The 20,286-nt window shown below is 44.0% G+C and overlaps 1 protein-coding gene across 10 annotated transcripts in view; it reads left to right on the top strand.

Annotated features, from left to right (window-relative positions):
- The window catches only part of NSUN6 (NOP2/Sun RNA methyltransferase 6), a 41,178-nt gene that overhangs the window by 16,186 nt on the left and 4,706 nt on the right, over positions 1–20,286 (top strand). For 9 of the 10 annotated variants that reach the window (XM_053262136.1, XM_053262132.1, XM_053262130.1 and 6 more), the window contains 4 exons: positions 2,179–2,260; positions 3,597–3,716; positions 15,004–15,148; positions 17,896–18,044. In XM_053262136.1, coding sequence (XP_053118111.1) covers positions 2,179–2,260; positions 3,597–3,716; positions 15,004–15,148; positions 17,896–18,044 — 496 coding nt within the window. The remainder of the gene's footprint in view (positions 1–2,178; positions 2,261–3,596; positions 3,717–15,003; positions 15,149–17,895; positions 18,045–20,286) is intronic. The other variant, XM_053262137.1, reaches the window with a different exon arrangement.

The raw sequence follows: 20,286 nt of genomic DNA, 5'->3' as shown, positions 1-20,286 counted from the left end.
CTTATAGCTTGCCTATTGTGGCACTAAGAAAGGTCTCTCTTTGCTAATCCTGCCTCATTTTCTCTTTCTCCACTCCATAGTGTTCTCTTCTTCTTTGCGCTGCTGCCTCTCACTTACCTCCTGTTTCTCTCTGCAGCCTCACATCTCCCTCTCTGTTGCCTGCTATTTCTCTACATTCCAGTTTGTTTTTTCTCTGCTTTCCCTGGTGTACCCTCTTTTTCTTCTCTGCGTTGTCATAGGTCTCTTAGCACCCCTACATGTTACACTGTATTCTTTTCCCATCTCCCTCCCTTTCTTCCCTCTCAGTTCCCCATCTGTCTTTTCTTTACCTCTTTACAATGTAAGGGTGTTTCCATCCTTCTTCTGATCTCTGCTTCTGCTCACTGAGTGTGGGGGCAACAACACAAGTACAGGGCTTTCAGTCTCCCAGCAATAATAATAATAATAATTGTTGTTGTTGTTATTACATTTATATCCCGGTCTTCTCCAAGGAGCCCAGAGTGGTGTACTACATAAGTTTCTCCTCACAACAACCCTGTGAAATAGGTTAGGCAGAGAGAGAAGTGACTGGCCCAGAGTCACCAAGCAAGTATCATGGCTGAATGGGGATTTGAACTCGGGTCTCCCCGGTCCTAGTCCAGCACTCCAACCACTACACCGCGCTTTCCACACAGTGAAAGCATTTCATATGCAAGCAGGCTGTGCAGCATGGCTGGCTGGTTGCAAGACTGGATAACTGGTTCCAGCTCCACCACACGTCTCTGAATCCAGGGAAAGGAGTAATGCAGACATAGTGACATAGCTCCATCACTACTTTAGATGGACTTTGGACAGTTCTTAAGCCCACTTCGTACGTTATACTTCTGGGGTGTGGCAGATGTGAATCTTTTTACTGCAAAGCGGGAAGAGAAGCCCATGGTACAGCTGATAGCTCTACCAGCACTTCACTTCTGGGGAACTGGGGCAAAGCTGGTGTGGTTAGGAGATGCAGGTAGGTTCAAATGTCACACAGAGCCAAGACTGAACCGTGGCCTCAGGAGTGTGTGCACTGCTTTGCATACTAAACTCAGAAGTATTGCTCAGACATCACAAGCAAACCTGGCTGGTTTCTTATCACAAGTGGAAGTTGAATTCTTCCAGGCTTGTGTGTGAAGAGCTGGTGGAAGAGTGCACACTCTCAAGGCTAAAAGGCTGTACATGAAGTTAACGTTTAATCTGGGTTCTTCTCTCTGGACACCTGTATGGGCTTCTCCCACTTGGCATGGGAATTTTTATGCTTTCTAGGTGACTTAGGAAGTTGGTTGCAGGATGTAAGGATGGGAGAGATTGCCACAGAAAGGCAGGAAAGGTCCATAAATGGTAGATACCTGGAATTTCCCTGGAAAACTACAAATAGTCTAAGAGGAGTCTGCAGTTCTATGGGTTTTATATTGTGCAAAGTGCTATGAAGTAGGTGATTTTAATGTATAGAATACAGTATTATTCATTAATAAAACAGAAACCAGGGTTTTATAACCTTTATAAGAACCTTTCCTAGGTTTTTCAGAATTATGTGCATTTGTGTAGCATTTTACACTGTCAAAATTCCACAGTCCACATGAAATCATTGCAAGACAGGCAACTAAGCATTAAACCCAATTTAGAGAGGAAAAAATTAATTCATTCGGTAATATTAATACAGAAAATTATTTATTGATTTATTTTGAATTAACCCAAACCTGAACAAGCGCTTATGTATTTATTACATTTTTATTGCCCTTCTTCCAAAGGAATTCAGGGAGGCGTACATGTTCTCCTTCATTTTGTCCTCACAATGACTCTGTAAAGTGGATTAGACTGAGAGACAGTGAGTGACTCAAGTTTACCCAGTGAGTTTCATGGCTGAGTGGGGATTTGAACCTGGTTCTCCAAAGTCCTAGTCTGACACTTTAACCACTACACTACACACTGAAGCATATGCTGAGTTTGCAGTATATATGGATGCAACTTACAGAATTCTGCTCCTAGTTTTGTTTCTGAAAGCTGAATCAAAAATAATTGAATTGCTGGCACATTTGGTGTGGCCGTCCCATCAAAGCTTCTTATTGTTTCTTTAAACATTGTTATAATGAGGAAATATTACAATATAAAAATGTAGGCAAGCAGTTGTTTCCTCCCAGTGTGTTTCTTGTCTTTCAGAGGGATGGGAATAAAAATGACAGAGCCAATCTACTTGAGTCCTTCATTTGACAACATGCTATCTAGTTATGTATTTTTACAGGCAAGTTATATAAAATATTATTTTAGTTTGGGAAGGGGTTCTGACCAACCTTAGTGCTAAATTGGATATCTGCTCCCCTTAAATCCAGTATATACTCTTCTGGGCTATCTGAAGAAAGAACTGTGTGATACTCTGTATAAACTCTCAAGTTGTGCTGTTTCTGAAATCTGTCTGACCTGGAAGAAAGTGTAATGAAGAAGGGATACGTACTGCATTTTAAAAGTGGTGTTAAAACAGTGTAGGTAGTTTCCAGCTTTGGCAGAATTGCTTTCTATTACAAGAATCGAGCACCTTATTTTGCAATTGCAGATTTAGTGATATTTCAGAATTACAGTAAGTATACATATTCTTTAAATACTTCAGTCAGTCTGGTTGATTATAAGCAGGGATGTACTCGAAGCATTTCGGCACCTCTGTTTCAAGGCACCGAAATGTTTCGAGCTGTCCCAGCTGAATCATTTTGATGGGCAGGGTGGAGTGAGCAGCCACTTTAAAAGGAGGAAGACAAGTCTTACCTGCCCCTCCTTTGCTCTTCTGCCACCCGCCACCCCCCACCCCCACACACAAGTGGCACTGTTTGTATTTAGCAGCCAGGCTCTCTGTTTGCCCAGCTGCATCTTGCTGGGAACAGAAAGTTCCCTGTTCCCAGCAGCCTTTGGGCAGTGTGCAGGAAGGAAATGGCATCTGAGCATGTGTGGATGCCATCTTGAGTGTTCAGCACTGAACACTCAAGATGGCATCTGCACATGCTCAGATGCCATTTCCTTCCTGACACTGCCCAAAAAAGGCTGCTGGGAACAGGGACCTTTCTGTTCCCAGCAAGATGCAGCTGGGCAAACAGAGAGCCTGGCTGCTAAATACAAACAGTGCCACTTGAGGGCAATGAGGGGTTGCAGAGGAGCAAGGGAGGGGCAGGTAAGACCCACCTTCCTCCTTTTAAAGTGGCCGCTCCCCCCCCCCCCGCCGATGTTTACGAAACACACATCCCCAATTATAAGGTATTAACTTCGAAGGAATGCTTTTTCTGTCAAAATAGGTTTTCATTCCTGGTGTTTATAGTTACCTCTGGTCAACTAACTGCTGTGGATCTTGTGATCTTTGTGTACAAAGTTAAAAATTACTAGGCTTGAAAACTGGAAAAAAAAGATACCTCTTGTATGTGCATGTGTCTTTCTCTTGTGCACATGCATGTGTGCACACAGACAGATGTGAGCAAGCAAGCTTAGGCTCTTAGTGGAAACAATCAATAGTAGATAGTATTTTATAAGATATTCCTGTGTTTGTCATCCCTGAACTAAAACTATGTTCTTACAGCTGTCATTCCTTCCTCTGCTAGAACTTGCCTTCTTCAGTTGTGAGCTATGTTTTAAATCCGCAGCCAGGACAGAGGGTTTTGGACATGTGTGCCGCTCCTGGAGGGAAAACAACCCATCTTGCAACATTAATGCATGATGCGGTAAGTGAAGTCACTGAGCATTTTCTGTCTCAGTGAGGAAAGTTTGACCTGTGTTTCATTAGCATGGTTTGTTTCACTCATCTGCTGAGACGCACAGATAACTCAAAGTAGCACACCATTAATATTTGAATATGCTGTTTATTTACTGACTGACTGTGCAGGCAAACACAGATCTTTCAGGGTTACCAATCGCAAACGTATTTGGAACAAATAGCTCTGATTTCATTGGATAAATGTGATAGACCTTTTTTTTTTTTAAAGGACCACATAGGTATAACATGCTTGTAAGGAAGACTATAATAAAACTACTCAAGGTTATCTTTAGTGCTAAAGCCATATTTTATTCAATTAAACATCAATACTTTTCACTGTGTAAAAACTATGCAATTCAAATAAAAGTAATTGGACTGTCTCTGTGGCTTGTGGCCCACCATCTTCAGTGAAGTAAAATAGTAATGGTTTAATCACAAGTGCTTTGGAGTCTACATTGTTCTATGCATTCTGCTATTAGACTACATTACTGAGAATGAGTAACCCAATGGATTGTGTGTTTCCTGGCAGGATCCCCATTCAAAGATTAGAGCTGTTGTGAATAGCCTTCCCAGCTTGGGGCATGCACTCTCTCTTTCCTTCTCTGTCTTTCTCACTCCCTGCCCCGCTTTAGTTCCTGATCTTGCTTCTTACAGTTGATCATCCCAGACTCCACCTTGACTCTGTGGTTCGAGATTGAGAACTTTTCCAGAAGAGCAAATAGTTTCTCTGAACAGAAAACCTATGCTAGCCAGCATCTGCTGTTAGAAGAGGGCTCTTGCTCATTACTTCTACTTAGAGATTACATAGATCTAAAAAGACTCTGGAAGCAGGCACATTTTTAAGGTCATTTCCTGTTTAATGCTAGGTGTGTGGCATATTTTCTCCAGGAGCCATTAACTTGCCACTTTCAGCCATTTAGAATATATTTTGTAGATCCTGGATTGAAAAGCTGAGATTGGCCTGCAGAGAGGAAGTTCGTGTACTACTTGTTGAGTGGCTCTCGGTTATTACCTTGCTTTAGCAATTATCTGACAAAGGCCAATATTTCTTGTGCCACTCTTCCCCCTTCCTTGTCCTGCAAATCAAACTGAATGTTCTCAGATTTCAGAGATCCCATTTGCCGAGACATATGGGGTGTCCTTTCAGTGACTGACATCCGATCTGTCTAAGTGCTTGCAGAAGGATGTTGCCCTAGTATAAAACTGTTGTGTTGTGCTAGCTACTCATGCTAAGTCTGAAGCTTGCATTCAAGACTAATGTTGTGCTACCAAAAGTGTGCATGTGCAATTGTCCAACCTGTGTTATGCCATCTTTGTTTCAAAGGAAACTTATGTGCAAGAGCGCTATAGCACAATGCTGTAAATCCCCATTTTTAGTTCCACTATGCGATCTTCTTGCATAGTGCACTTTGTAACATGTAACAAGCATAGTGCAACTTTGCTTGTTATACAAGCTCTTCATTAAGATGTCAGCAAGTGACCATAACACTTCGTTGCCACAAGAAGGTTAAAGAAGTTAGTATCATTGTCACATTAAATTGAGAACTTCAAGAGCAATTTGAATCCAGTCCTGCTTTTGATGTTCCTGGTGTCATTACTGTCAGAGTTTGTTGGGGCTTGAGGCTGAGATTCTGCTTATCACTGCCCCTTGTGGTGATTTGATGCACTGAAGGAGTTTTTGAATCTCCATGTCTTGGGTTGGCCCTGATCTGTGTGAGGACCTTCATTGACTTTTCTTACAACAGAGAGAGTATAAGAGGCTCCCTGTTTGGATCAGCAGGCCTTGCCTCACTATCAACCTCTCCTTGATCCTGATGTATTGTGCACTTCTTGACTATTTGGCTCCTGAGCCTAGGCTTTATTCCTGACCTTTGGCTTATTGCTTAACCCTGGTTCTAGTCCTTATTTTTGCTTAATCTTGGCTCCATTCCTGACCTCTGCTTTCTATGATCCTGGTCAGTCTAGTCTGTGACCCTGACTCTCTTCTTATGTCCTGCCCTTGCTTCCATCCTTAGAAGATTTTGCCTGCAGGAGGTCCCAGTTTCAATCTCCAGTATCTTTAGTTAAAAAGATCCCAGATAGCAGGGCTGGAAAGACTTCTGGCCTAAGACCTTAGGAGAGGTAATACAGTTTGGAGTAAAGCAATTGCCTCCAAATATTGCAGTCCTGGAACTCATCTTTAAAAGCAACTTGCAACTATGTTTAAAACTTTTTTTATTGCATATTATTGTTTTTCTCCTTCTCCTGCTCTTCTTTTGCATCTTCCTCCTCTTAAAATGATCACAAACAAAATAAGGAAATTATGTCACTGCTTCAAACTCCCCTTTAGGTCACCATTGGAGACCAATAGCTTAGACAATACTGTGCTAGATGGATCAGTGATCTGACAGTATAAGTTAAGTTCATATGTTCATAGACAGTCCTCAGAAGAGAGGGAAATTGTATGCAACATGTCAGTGGTAGGCTACCTTGGACACTCCAGCTATATACTATAACAACTTATAGTTGTTAAACTATAATTCCTATAATCTGCAGCCACAATTTATTGTGGCATTTCAACCTGCAAAACTCTGTTTAAGTGAGTTCATATATATGAGACAAAAGTACCCATTTTAGCAATCTGAGACAGTCTAACATGCATCTAGCTAAACTGTCTTTTCAACTGAAAAGGGATTGTACATAAAATGTCAGGTGAGTTTCAGAGATCCAGTGGGCTGTAGCACAATATGCTTTCAGTTGTGGTCTGTGCATTAGCAGAGAGACTTTGTTGTGACCAGCCATGTGTATACAGAAGAGTCATGCAATTTGTGATATGTGACAGCCTCCTTGACATAATCATATTATGCTTACTGAAGTGTTCAGCTTTCAATATGGGGAAATTGCCAGCAAATATAAGTCATTCATGAGGTAAAGCCATGACATTTACAAGAAACCACCATTTCTTTAACAGTAAAATGTTTGTCCAGGGTAATATGTGTGCCATTGTTTATTTGTCAACAATATTTACCATCCATTTGCTTATTTTATTGGACGTGTTTCTGCTAAGTTAGCACAACATCATGTCTGTAAACATTCATATTAATAGTTTATGCCTTAAAAGATAATTTGTAACATTAGATAACTTGTGAGTTTCATCCCTTTCAAGCCTATAATTGTTATATAGAAACTGTGTGTGTGCGTGCGTGCATGCATTCATTCTCATGTGCGCGCTCTCTCTCTCTCTCTCTCTCTCACACACACACACACACACACACACACACACACACACACACACACACTCTCTCTCTCTCTCTCTCTCTCTCTCTCTCTCTGTACAATAATTATGGAATTAGAAAGGACTGAAAGCCTGGCTACATTTTACAAGAATCTCATTGAATATGCCTTTACTACATAAAGACATGAGTCACCTAATGGTGCAGCAGGGAAGTGACTTGACCAGCAAGCCAGAGGTTGCCAGTTCGAATCCCCACTGGTATGTTTCCCAGACTATGGGAAACACCTATATCGGGCGGCAGCGATATAGGAAGATGCTGAAAGACATCATTTCATACTGTGTGGGAGGAGGCAATGGTAACCCACTCCTATATTCAGGGCTCTGTGGTTGCCAAGCGTTGACCTCGACTTGACGGCACACTTTACCTTTACATAAAGAAATGTCTTCTCTGCCATATAAGGAATGCTGGATTGAATTGTAACATGCTATAAATCAGGGCATTGTTTAAAGAATGCAGAGTAGCCTAGTGAAACTGGTGATGTGGCGAAACAGATGTGTACAGCCTCTTCAAGCAGCCCTCAGTTAAGAAAAAGCCTTGTCAAAACTTTTGCAAGTATTTATTTACTTATTTATCATATTTCTGTACTGCCTGACATGTACATCCATAGGCAGTGTACATAAGTTAAAATACAACAAATATAAAAACAGGATAAAATGATTAAAACAATTTAATGATAAAACCAATTAAAAGTCTGAGAAAACAGGTATGTAATGGATTTTTTAAAAACAGCCAAAGATGGAGAAACTCTGCTTTTAACAGAGAGTGCATTCCAGAGCCCTGGAACAGCCACAGAGAAGGCCAGGTCCTGAGTAGCCACCAAACAAGCCGGGTCTGGTTACAGCTAATGATAGCCTTAACCGAACCTCCCAAGATTATCTTAATAGGTGGGAGGGTTTATGACAAAGGAGGCACTCTCTTAAATATCCTGGAACCAAGCTGTTAAGGGCTTTATAGGTAATAACCAGCACTTTGTATTTCACTTGGAAACATATCGCCAGCCAGTGCAGTTATTTTTAGATTGATGTTATATAATCTCTTTGGGTTATCCCGGAGACCATTCTGGCTGCTGCATTCTGCACCAATGTCGTTTCCGGGCGACATACACATGCAGCCCTGCATAGAGTGCATTACAGTAGTCAAGCCTGGAGATTACCAGCATATGTACTACTGCAAATTTCTTCCAGAAATGGGCGTAGCTAACATATCAGCTGAAGATGATAAAAAGTGCCCCAGCCGTTCTGAACCTGAGAGACCAGGGAGAGTTTTGGATCCTGGAGCACTCCCAAGCTATGTACCTGTTCTTTCTGGGGGAGTGTAACCCCATCCAGAACAGGCAGATCTAAACCTTATCTCGGGTTCTGACCCCCCAGAGTCAGTACCTCCATCTTATTTGGATTCCATTTGTTATCCCTCATCCAGCCCATTACCACCTCTGGGCAGCATTTAGGGAGGTTATGCCATTACCTGATGGATTTGATATGGAGAAATAGATTTGGGTGTCGTCAGCATATTGATATTACCCTGCACCAAATCTTCTGATGATCTCTCCCAGAAGTCTCATGTAGATGTTAAAAAGCATTGGAGAAAATATGGAGCCTTGTGGAACTCCATGCCTTTAGTTCTCGCTTTGCAAGCAATAGTCTCCAAGCAACACCACCTGTATTCTGCCAGAAAGTTAGGAATGGAACCACTGTAAAACAGTGCCACCCAATCCCAGCTTCCTCAGGTTTACCGGATAGGATACCATGGTCGATGGTATTGAAAGCCGCCAAGAGATCCCAAAGGATCAGTGGAGTCACACTCCGCCTGTCAGTACCCAATTGGAGATAGTCCCTCAGGCTGACAAAAGCAGTCTCAACCCCATAGCTTGTCCAAAATCCAGTTTAAAATGGGTCTAGATAATCTGTTTCCTTCAAGACTGCCTGGACCTGAGAGGCCACTATTCTCTCAATCACCTTGCCCAACCATGGAAGATTGGAGGCAGTTCTATAACTGGCTAAAGCTGAGGGATCTAGTGCAGGTTTCTTCAAGAAAGGTCTAATAAATAGTCTCCTTAAGGCAAGAAGCCATCCTGCCCTCCTAGACCCTCTCTGATAGTATTGTTGGCAGATGAAATGAGCCAAGTTGGGCAATGGTCAAGAGAACAGGTGGTAGGTACAAAAGCAATTTGTCCACATCTTCAGGAGTCACAATCTGAAAGCAATCCAATCTGATCCCATAACAGGAATTGTGGGACAATAAATATGGAATCCAGTTTGGCCTGAATACAAAATATTTTATGCACAAAAAAGTCATTAAAAACATGACAGCCAGTGATCAAAGGTTCCAGATTCGAGTTCAAGGGGGAAGGGAAATGTACTAGTCTTTTCACAACCCTAGACAACTTTGCTGGATGTTAACTTATGGAAGCAATGCAGACAGAAAAGAACCACTTCTGTGGCACCTGCATTGCCAAAGCATAGATCTTCAAATATGCTATGTATTGTAATCTATCAGATTTGTGTTGAGTCTTCCTCCATTTGTGCTCTAGTCATCTGCCTTGCCACTTCAGCTCCCGTGGTTCTTCCGAATACCACGGTACTAATTTTTGAAGCCAGTCGGAGAGGACGCTTAGGGGTGATTGTGTCAACTGCTCTAGTGGGTCCATTATTCCATATTTGCACCAGAGCATCGACAGTATAATTGGCAGAGCCAACTCAAACACTTTCAAGGCTTCTTGGAATCTTTTTATATCCGATAACCTTCTTGGGCAGACCATCCTAATAGGTCCTTCACCCTTGCAGATGTGGGTTGTGGCTGCAAATCCTACCTTAGTCAGATGGTGGTTCCCCATGACAATGGGGAAATAACAGGAGTCCACACCCACGGAACACCAGACTGATCAGAGCAAAAGACCAAATTGAGTGTGTGACAAGAAGCATGAATTGGTCCCAAGACCACTTGAGATAGGCCCATAGTTGTAACGGCCACTATGAAGCCCTGAGTAGGGGTATGTGTGGACCGCTTCCCACACATTTGGACCAACCCACCAGTTTGGTTGAACCGACCAGCCCAGCCGCTTGGTTTGACGGAGCCAGCTCAAACTGTTTCAAATGGCTATGTATGTAAAGTTGGGATAAAGCTTAGGTTGGCTGGTGTGGGCAGGCGGCACTGGGGCTGGCAAGAGGCACCTTTAAAAGTAAATGAGAAGGTGCTGCTAGTGCTTACCAGCGCGGTGCTGCTCCTGGAAGCTGCAGCGGTGCCCCCCAAACTGCAGCAGTGGGGCTCCCAACATTCACTCACCTGGCCTCTGCACATGGGCCAATTCAGTTTGATCTCTGACGGGCCTGCCTTTCTTGAAGGTTGGTCCAGTTTGTGATTGGCCCATCAAACCATCCAAGGGAGGTAACAAGGAGCTGTAACGCTATTCCATCTGCCTTGCAGGGACTTACCAACTGGTCCCTCTGCCTCCTGTGGAGTTTCCAGCCAAGATGGGGAGCAGCCTGCTTGTCTGCTGCCAAGTTTTAGCTGGCTGGTTGCCAGCCCCCAGACTGTTGAAGAGAACCACTTGTAGCTTGTTCTGGGAGCTGCTTGTGAGAGGTGTGGCTTTCGGGGCTTGCTGGCTTAAAAGCAAGGAGGCTCACCAAAGGCATAGCTGTTGGGCTGCCTGTAGGCGGCCGGCCATTGGGACTGGGCCTTCGAGAGTGGGACTGAGGGCTGGGGGGGGGGGTTGGGTTGTGCCAGGCCTTCTGCAGGTATGTGTTTGGGCTCTCTTGAGTGGGGTGGTGCTGGAAGTGCACCCAGTGGTTCTGGGGCAGCTATTACTATTGTGGTGGGGAATAGAAGAATTGGCGCTGGCAGAGCAGCTGGCCGTAACAGGGGAAGGGAAATCAGTAGTTTAATAACTGTTTCCACTTCCAACTGCTCTGTCAACTCTCAGGCCTCGTGGAGCAGCTCCAACAACCCATAGAGCCTGACCTTGCTCCTCTGTAATGCCAGGTCAGTTCAGAATAAGACCAAAATTGTCCACGATTTGATCGTGGATGAGGGAGCTGACCTGGCATGTATAACAGACCTGGTTGTGGGAGGCGAGTGGTCCTGTGTGGGCTCAGCTTCTCCCACCAGGTTACTCTGTCGCGGAGCAGGCTAGGGGATGTGGGCTGAGGAGTGGAGTGGCTGTGGTCTATAAGAATACCATTTCCCTTGCCAGGGCCCCTGTGAGACAGTTGACTTATACTGAGTGCATATTTTTGTGGCTGGGAACTAGGGATAGATTGGGGATTCTGCTAGTGTACCGTCCACCCTGTTGTCCAACTGACTCCCTAACTGAGTTGATGGAGCTGGTCGCGGAGTTGGTGTTGGAGTCTCCTAGACTTTTAGTGCTGGGGGACTTCAATATCCACTTCGGGGCTGGCTTGTCTGGTGCAGCTCAGGAGTTCATAGCAGCCATGACAACTATCGGCCTATCCCAATTAGTTTCTGAACCAACTCATGTTGCTGGCCACGCACTCGATTTGGTCTTCTGTTCGGATCGGGGGGTGTTCTGTGGGTGCGGGATCCAGTGGTTTCCACATTGTCATGGATGGACCACTACCTGGTTAAGGTTGGTCTCACAGCTGCAATCCACCCCTGCAGGGGTTGTGGACCTATTAGGATAGTCTGTCTGAAAAGGCTGCTGGACCCAGTGGGATTTCAAAAGGCCTTGGAGGATTTTGATGTTGATACAGCTGGTGATTCTGTCGGTGCCCTGGTGGGAACCTGGAACAGGGAACTCATCAGGGCAGTAGACATGATTGCTCCTAAGCATCCCTTCCAACCTGCTTCAAAAATGGCTGCTTGGTATACTGTTGCCGGGGCTAAAGCGGTTGCGTAGGCGACTAGAGTGCAAGTGGAGGAGAACTCGGTTTGAATCTGACAGGATATAGCATGTGACCCATTTGAAGACTTATGCAGTGGTGGTGCATGCAGCAAAAAAGAATTTTTGGTCTGTGCGCATTGCGGCTGCAGGTTCATGCTCAGCAGAGCTATCCCGGGTTGTGAGGAGTTTGATTTCTGCTCCTTTTACCTCAAATCAGTTCCCGGAGTTGTTCTGCTTTTAATGGGTTTTTTGCGAACAAGATTTCCTGTATTTGGGCCGACTTGGACTCCACTATTTTTGCAGAGTCTATGGAGGAGGTGTCCAGCGATCCCTCTTGCAGTATTAGATTGGATCAGTTTCAATCTGTGACTCCTGAGGATGTGGACAAGCTGCTTGGGGTGGTGCTGCCTACCACCTGTTCTCTGGATCCTTGCCAGACTTGGCTGCTTCTATCTGCAGGGAGATTGTTGGAGATGGCATAGTTAATATCATAAATGTATCGCTGAGGGAGGGTAGGGTGCCCCCCTGTCTGAAGGAGGCATTGGTTAGACCACTCCTAAATAAGCCTTCTCTGGATCCCTTAGCGATGGACAGTTACAGGCCACAGGCCAATCTCCAATCTCCCTTGGTTGGGCAAGGTGATTGAGAGGGTGATGGCTGCCCAGCTCCAGGCAGTCTTGGAGGAAACTGATTATCTAGACCCATTTCAAACTGGCTTTAAAGCGGGCTATGGGGTTGAGACAGCCTTGGTTGGCCTGATGGATGACCTTTATCAGGGAATCAATAGAGGAAGTGTGACTCTGCTGGTTCTTTTGGATCTCTCGGCGGCATTTGATGCCATCGACCATGGTATCCTTCTGGATTGCCTGGGGGTGTTGGGGATAGGGGGCACTGCTTTGCAGTGGTTCTGCTCCTATCTCTTGGGTCAATTCTAGATGGTGGAGCTTGGTGACAGTTGCTCCTCAAAATGGGAGCTGTTATATGGAGTCTCCTAGGGCTCCATTCTGTCACCAATGCTTTTTAATATCTACATGAAACCGCTGGGTGAGGTCATCAGGAGATTTGGTGCTGGGTGTTATCAGTATGCTGATGACACCCATATCTACTACTACTTTTCATCTTCAGGAAATGACATTCATTCTCTAAATGCCTGCCTATAGGCCGTAATGGATGAGGGATAACAAATTGAAGCTGAATCCAAGCAAGAAGGAGGTGCTCATTGTGAGGGCTCAGAATCTGAGGGGTGAGTTAGATCTTCCTGTGCTGGATGGGGTTACACTCCCCCAGAAGGAGCAGGTGCACAGCTTGGAAGTATTCCTGGACCCAGGTTTCAGCCTGGTATCTCAGGTGGAGACCATGACCAGGAGTGCTTTCTATCAGCTTCGGCTGATTCGACAGCTGCGCGCATTCCTTGAAGAGGATGATCTCAAAACAGTGGTGCATCAGCTGGTAACCTCCTGGCTTGACTATTGCAATGCGCTCTACGTGGGGTTGCCTTTGTACATAGTCTGGAAACTTCAGTTAGTTCAGAATGCGGCAGCCAGATTGGTCTCTCGGGTAACCCGGAGAGACCATATTATGTCTGTTTTGAAACTGTTACACTGGCTGCCGATATGTTTCCGGACAAAATACAAAGTGCTGGTCATTACCTTTAAAGCCCCGAATGGCTTAGGTCTGAGTTATCTTAGAGAGCACCTTCTTCTGCATGATCCCAGGTCATCTGAGGAGGTCCGTCTCCAGTTGCCACCGGTTCGTCTGGTGGCGACTCAGAGGCAGGCCTTCTCTGTAGCTGCTCCTGGGCTGTGGAATGCACTCGCGGCAGAAATCCGCGACTTGATCATTACTGTCCTTCAAGAGAGCCTTTAAAACCTATCTGTTTGGTCTGGCCTTCCAGGGCTTTTAAATGATTGACAAACTATTTTAAATTAAGTTGCTGCCCTGATTTTCCAGGTGTTTGAATAGTTTAATGGTTTTATTCTGTTTTTACAGTTTGATTTTAACTGTTAACTTGTTTTAATTGTTTTTACCGTGCTGTAAACTGCCCTGAGCCATTTTGGAAGGGCGGTATAGAAATCATATAAATAAATAAATAAAATAAACGGTCCCGGTTCATGGCAGACTGGTTCACTATCGAACCATTCATGCACACCCCCACTCCTGAGCTGCTCCGAGCAACCTGGTCCCAAAGGGAACATTGAAGTCCCCCACTACCCAGTCTGGGTGACTCCAGCACCAGCTGTGCAACCAGGTCCATCTGCTCAGTTAGGGACTCTGCAGGGCAGTGGGGTGATCAGTACACCAACAAAAGTCCCAGTCTATCCTTAGCCCCTAGGCTTAGGTGCACACATTCCATATAGGTCAATTCCCTGACAGGGATCCTGATAAGTGTGATGTTATTCTTGTAGACCACAGCCACACCACCTCCCCGCCCACATCCTCTCACCTGCTCCACCACAGAGTATCCCATTGGGAGAAGTTGGGCTCAGACCAGACCACTAGCCTCACCCAACAAGGTCTCTGTAATGCGTGCCAGGTCAGCTCCTTCATCCACAATCAGGTCATGAATGATCTCAGTTTTATTTTGGACTGACCTGGCATTACAGAGTAGCAAGGTGAAGTTCTGTGGGTGCCTGGCACTGTTCCCCAAGGCCAAAGAGCTGTCAGGCCAGCTGGAAGGAGAAATGGCTATTAAGTCTCTAATTTCTCTTACCCTGTAGTGGCCTGCTGACCTTCCTTTTCAGTAAGGCCTGCCCAGTAGCAGGACAGACAGCAATGGCACTTTCTTTCTCAGCTACAGCAGACCATAGTGCAATCACAATAGGATTGGCAGAATAAGTTGAATCTTATATATGGGTAGGATGGCAGGCGCATGGCTGGCTCCTTGTCTCCTAGTAATTGCTGGCACTTCTTTAAGGAAGTCCGGTTCATGGCTTCAGATCCATGAGTCCAACCACTTTGTTTAAAGTGTCTGGAAAGAGCTAAGAACATACCAGATAGCTTCCCTTTCAGCTCCAGAGTTTGGTGGATTGTTTATTATTTGAAATCACATGTGTAATTTTTTTGGTGCACTCTAAAGAATCTATTACCAGAAATTTTCAGCAAGAGATCATCTGTGTTTATCATTCATACCTTTTGATTTTCAGGGGGAAGTGATAGCCATGGACAAGATAGCCGAAAAAGTGAAAAAGATTAAGCAAAATGCTACATTACTAAAACTGAATAGTATTAAGGCGTTTTGTTACGATGGTACTAAAGCACTTGCTGTTGGCAAGAAAGAAGATGGACAAGGTAACACAAATTGGATTGGTGTGTTTTTGTGATTGTTTATTGGAAGGGAATGGAGATTGGGCATGCTAGTTAGACATGACTAAGCACCATTGGAATCAATCAAGTTAGTCCTGACTAGACTCATTAATTTCAGTCATGAGTATTTTGGCCTGCATGCTGTCCCATAATTTTTGTTGCATTTAATAAACTACTTGATGGCCAGTTTCCCCTACCACTGGGTTGCAAAGAGGTATATGAGATTTAAAAAATCAAAAACACCACATATAACAATTACAATTTAAAAAATAACTTTTTTTGGACAGCCAACTAAAACAAAAGCAGCAGCATATAACAAAGGCTTTCAACTAAAGTGAATTATGCTACTTTGGCATGAGCAGTTTGAGGATTCAGATCTTTATTTATTTATTTATTTACTTGATTTTTATACTGTCTTTCCAAAAATAGCTCAGGGCGGTTTACAATTAAAACAAGCCATTAGAACAGTAAAGACCTAAAACAAAAATTTAAAACAATATAACAACAATTAACAATTTTAAAACATTTTAAAACAACAATTAAACAATCACAATAATTAAAAACAAAAAGCTTTGTTAAAGCTGTTAACTCTTCAGTTTTGTCCAGATTCCTAAAGTGCTGAAAAATACTTGAGAAACTTAGTACTATACATACTCTTTTAGTTCCTGCTCTCTTAGATCAGTGGTTCCTAACCTGGGTTCCTCCAGAAGTTCCCCTATCCTCCAGATGGGTCCCTCCACAATCGGTAAATTGTGGCTGGGGATGCTGGGAGTTCTAGTTGAGCAACATCTGGAGGAACCCAGGTTGAGAACCACTGTATTAGATTAGTTAGATTAGATTAGTTCTTCAATAATAGAAGATTCTCTTTAAACTGTTCTGAATTTTTAAAAATATTGTTTTAGGCTGATTGTTTTAAATGGTAGTTTTTTTGTTTTTTGTTTTGTTTTTGTACACTACCCAGAGCCTTTGGGTGGATAGGGCAGTATAGAAATGAAATAAATAAATAATAGGCATTCAAAATGTCTTTGTCTCGCAGGACAATCCCATAGAAAGGTTATCCCCACTATGTTCAATGGGGATTAGCCCCAGGTAGGTAGGCACAAGATTCAGACCTTATACTCCCCACCTCACCCATCTCTTTAATAAGCAGATGCATTTTGCAAAGCAATTTTTCACTGCTTTTCTTTAGAATTATACTGGCACAATCGTGCCAATATAGTTAAGGTGGAGAGTAGTTTCAGCATTCCATCATTATAAGCCCTGAACATTCTATTGCTTATAAAATAGAAACCACTGGTCTAATTTGCCTGCCCATTAGCACACATCAGCTAGATGACAAGAGTTACCACTCGTGCAGATTTGGTGCAGATCCATTGAAAAATGGCTTTGAGCGGTTTAAACTTTTAAAATTATTGAACAGAAGGTTGCAGTGCTGGTGACCTAGTTTCGGACTGAAGAATATAGGCACAATTTGGTAGGTGGCTGAACTAGGTTTGCTTGCACAGCAAGCCTGTTTGACTGTCTCTTTAATGTTCTTGCTCTTCCCAGTGGGAAAAACCCTTCTATCCATCTAATGTATAAATGGCTGGTATTTGCTACATCTGCTGTAGCAGCTGGTGTGCCAAGTTTATTTTTTGAGAGCCAACATGTCATAGTGGTTAGAGTGTTGGACTAGGCTCAAGACCCAAGTTCAAATTCCCATTCGGCCACGAAGCTCACTGGGTGACTCTGGGCCAGTCATGGCTCTCTTAACCTAACCTACCTCACAGGGTTGTTGTGAGGATAAACATAACCATGTACACTCCTCTGGGCTCCTTGGTGGAAGAGCAAGATATAAATGTAAAATAACAATAATAAAATTTATGTGAGCCTCAGCACAAAAATTAAGTCTTGACCTGACATCATCAGTAAGTTTGAGGAAAGCTGCCATACACCTGTAGTGTGGCTGGATAGGACTTTGAGGATCTTAACCCTCGAGATCCTCCAGAAGTGGGGTGGGAGGCAAAGGAACACTTGTTGTCTTTGAGCAAACAGAGTAGTGATTTGTCAGCACTTCTTAAACTAAGGACTTTTGAAACTAAGGCCACTATGACAACATTTGGATACTGCCCCTATTTAACTATGTTTGTTTGAAGTTTAGCCAGTGATACTTAAATGTTTTGTATTGTGAAGTGTCCAAACACTAAGTGATAGTTTTTTAAAAGAATACAGGAGAACCTCGTTATTTACAGAACCACTATTCGTGGTTCCACGTATCCTTGGGGTATCTAATAGACACCCGTTCCCAGTATCTGTGGCTATGATAGGGTTAAAACCCACATATCTGCGGTTCTTAGAGGAACAGAAGTGACTGCGGAAGTCACTTCCACCATCCATTTTGTCTAAAAGAGCAATTTTGTGTCTTGTGGTTTCAAAAATTTTGACTTTTTTCCTGTGATTTTTTGGAGGCATTTTGTCCTTTGGGGGGGCATTCCTGGGCACATGGGGGACCTGTGGAGCATGCCACATTAAGTGTTTTGTTGTTTGCCATTCTGGGTTTTCTTTGCTTTCCCCCTCCACCCTGGAACCTAACCCCCACTTTCCTCATAGCTGTAATGCCTCTTTGCTCATGGTTCCATTACTCACGGTAGGAGGTGAGGAACGGAACCCTTGCAAGTAATGAGGTTCTCCTGTATGCAGTATATTCAAGAATATGCATATGTTTTTTGAATTGGTGATTTGCCTCATTGCAGATGAACCTCCATTCTTACCTGAATCATTCGATCGGATACTCCTTGATGCCCCCTGTAGTGGGATGGGCCAGAGACCAAATATGGCTTGTTCCTGGTCTTTAAAGGAGGTGACTTCTTATCAGCCTTTGCAGCGCAAGCTCTTTAGGGTGGTATGTATTAATGATAAAAGCAGCAGAAGTAGGCTGTGGACAAGTAGCTTCACCCTTGGAGCTGGGCTAGCAGCTTAATTCATCAGGCCACAGCTTTTGCTCTAACAGAGATGGCCGGTAGGTGATTTTTACATGTTAGTGGCCCTCCATGCAAAGCATCTCCAGAGGTGCCTTTGTCCAGTTTCATCTTGATGCGGTGAACTGAAAAGAAAATTGCTTCTTACCCTTCACCTAACTTACGATTCTGGCTTCCTCTCAACACATCTCTCTTGTAATGTTGATGCCCCCACCTGCCAGGAAATTAGCATTCCCTGGGGTTTTTGGTAGTTCTGAGGGCACCCACATTTGCAAGCTAAACTAATCCCCCTGCAGAAATGTCAGGTATTGTTGTCTCCCAGCCTTGTCTGTCAACACAGCCGCTTGTGCAGTAAGAACTGGGGACAGGAAAGTTTGTCATCTTTCTTCAGCATACCCAGTTCATGATAGATGCAAAAAGTGAAGCTTCTCAGGAGGAGCTTTTATTTTTCCTAGCAAATAGCAACTTTTGGAGTAGAAGTAACTTAGCTACATTTTAGCTCTGTATATGAAAACCAGCATATTTTGTTAAAAACTAGTTCAAGGCACTCTTGTCAAGATCCAGTTAATATGTGATTCCCCCAAGGAATGCCAGTTCACTGGCCCGGTGATGGTATCAACTTTCCTATAATGGAGTTCGATGTTTCCCACGCCCCTTTAAAATGGGGGTAGCACAGCTGTATGCCCCCAAATGTTTGAGGTTTTTAGTTTGCTTCACTCTCATTCTGTATCCCTAAGTTCTGAGGGCTACTTATTTATGTAGATTGCTGTTTGTAAGGATTGATCTGTAAGTTCTAGCCACATTACTGTGTAAAGGTGCATAGAACACTCCTCTCCCCCGCACCACCACCAAAATCAGGCAAACACTTTTGTTACATCTTCAAGCCCATTGAAATGAATGATTAACTCAAAGTTTTATTTAAAATAAAAGCCCAAATAAAGTTTTTACATCAATGGAAGTAAGAAGAATCCAATTCAGCAGATCTAGTGGGAAGATGACCTGGTGCCCTCTTTGCCTTGTCTCAATACATCTGCTTTAATCTCACTGCTGTGCTCAGATGAAGGTTGGGAACAGCAACAATCATGATTTATTCAGCTGCGTTCTCTTGTGTATTAGAATCTGCTGAGCCAAAAGGAGGGGGAGGGAGTTTAAATCCTGTCCTAGGGCTCTTAAGATGTTTGCTTTTAAAAGGTCAGTTTTAGTATACGTGCTCTGCTTTTCCTAAAGGAGATGCAAGTGGGGAACTATATTCAATCTTCTGAGAGTATCTGCTACAAGACTGTGGCTGACATGCGGACTAATGTTGCATGCATTGAATAACATTGTGTGTATTGAATAACGTTGCGTTCACACAATGGGAGAAGGGTGCATGTTTTTCACCAATCCTCCCTTCTTTCTGCAGTCATCTGTGCCATCTGCAAATATGTTCCTGAGGGTCCTACAGCCTTCAGGGACTTATTTTCAGGAGATGCAGAGGGGAAGTTGCTTCCCCATGGCTGCATGTGTGCAGTGTCATTCAGCAAGGGCAAAATTACTCTGGATGTCAGCCAGTGTGTCTTTGGAGCCTACCATACGAAAGGTGTCTCTTATTGTCATACTGTTTACTAGGGATGTGCACAAACTAGTTTGGTGGTCCGTTCAGATGTCTGGTGTTCGAGCTGGTTCGGAGGCCAAGGGTTTTTTCTTTAACTCACAGGGAAGGTGCTCTTACCTCTCCTGCTGCAATTCCTTCCTCTGGCGCTCTCCCCCAAATCACTGCAGTGTTCCTCCTTGCTGTCCTGGTCAGCATCCTACCAGAAGTGTCACTTCGGGTAGGACGCTGACCGGGGCTGCCGGGAGGTATGCTGCAGCCCCACGGCAGTGATTTTGGGGAGAGTGCTGGAGGGGGAAATGCGGCGAGGTAAGAGAAAGGTAAGAGTACCTGCGCCTTAAAGGACCCAGCCCCCTGCCTCCCGAAGGTGTTCGTGCAGATCCCTACTATTTACCATTTGTGTATACTGGGTTGCCACATGGATTGGTCAAAGTTACACAGTTTGGCACCATTGGTTGCTGCCAGGGATATTTGCCTGCAACATGCAGTGAGAGCTGTTCCACGTGGCAGGCTGGTAGACACAAGGGGCTTGGCATATGGAAGAGCCTCTACATACAATAAAATGGTCATATTAT

Source organism: Hemicordylus capensis, chromosome 6 (genome assembly GCF_027244095.1).
Source record: "Hemicordylus capensis ecotype Gifberg chromosome 6, rHemCap1.1.pri, whole genome shotgun sequence".
NCBI classification, from domain to species: domain Eukaryota; kingdom Metazoa; phylum Chordata; class Lepidosauria; order Squamata; family Cordylidae; genus Hemicordylus; species Hemicordylus capensis.
The sequence above is the reverse complement of the archived record's forward strand: the minus strand, read 5'-3'. Positions and strand labels throughout refer to the sequence as shown.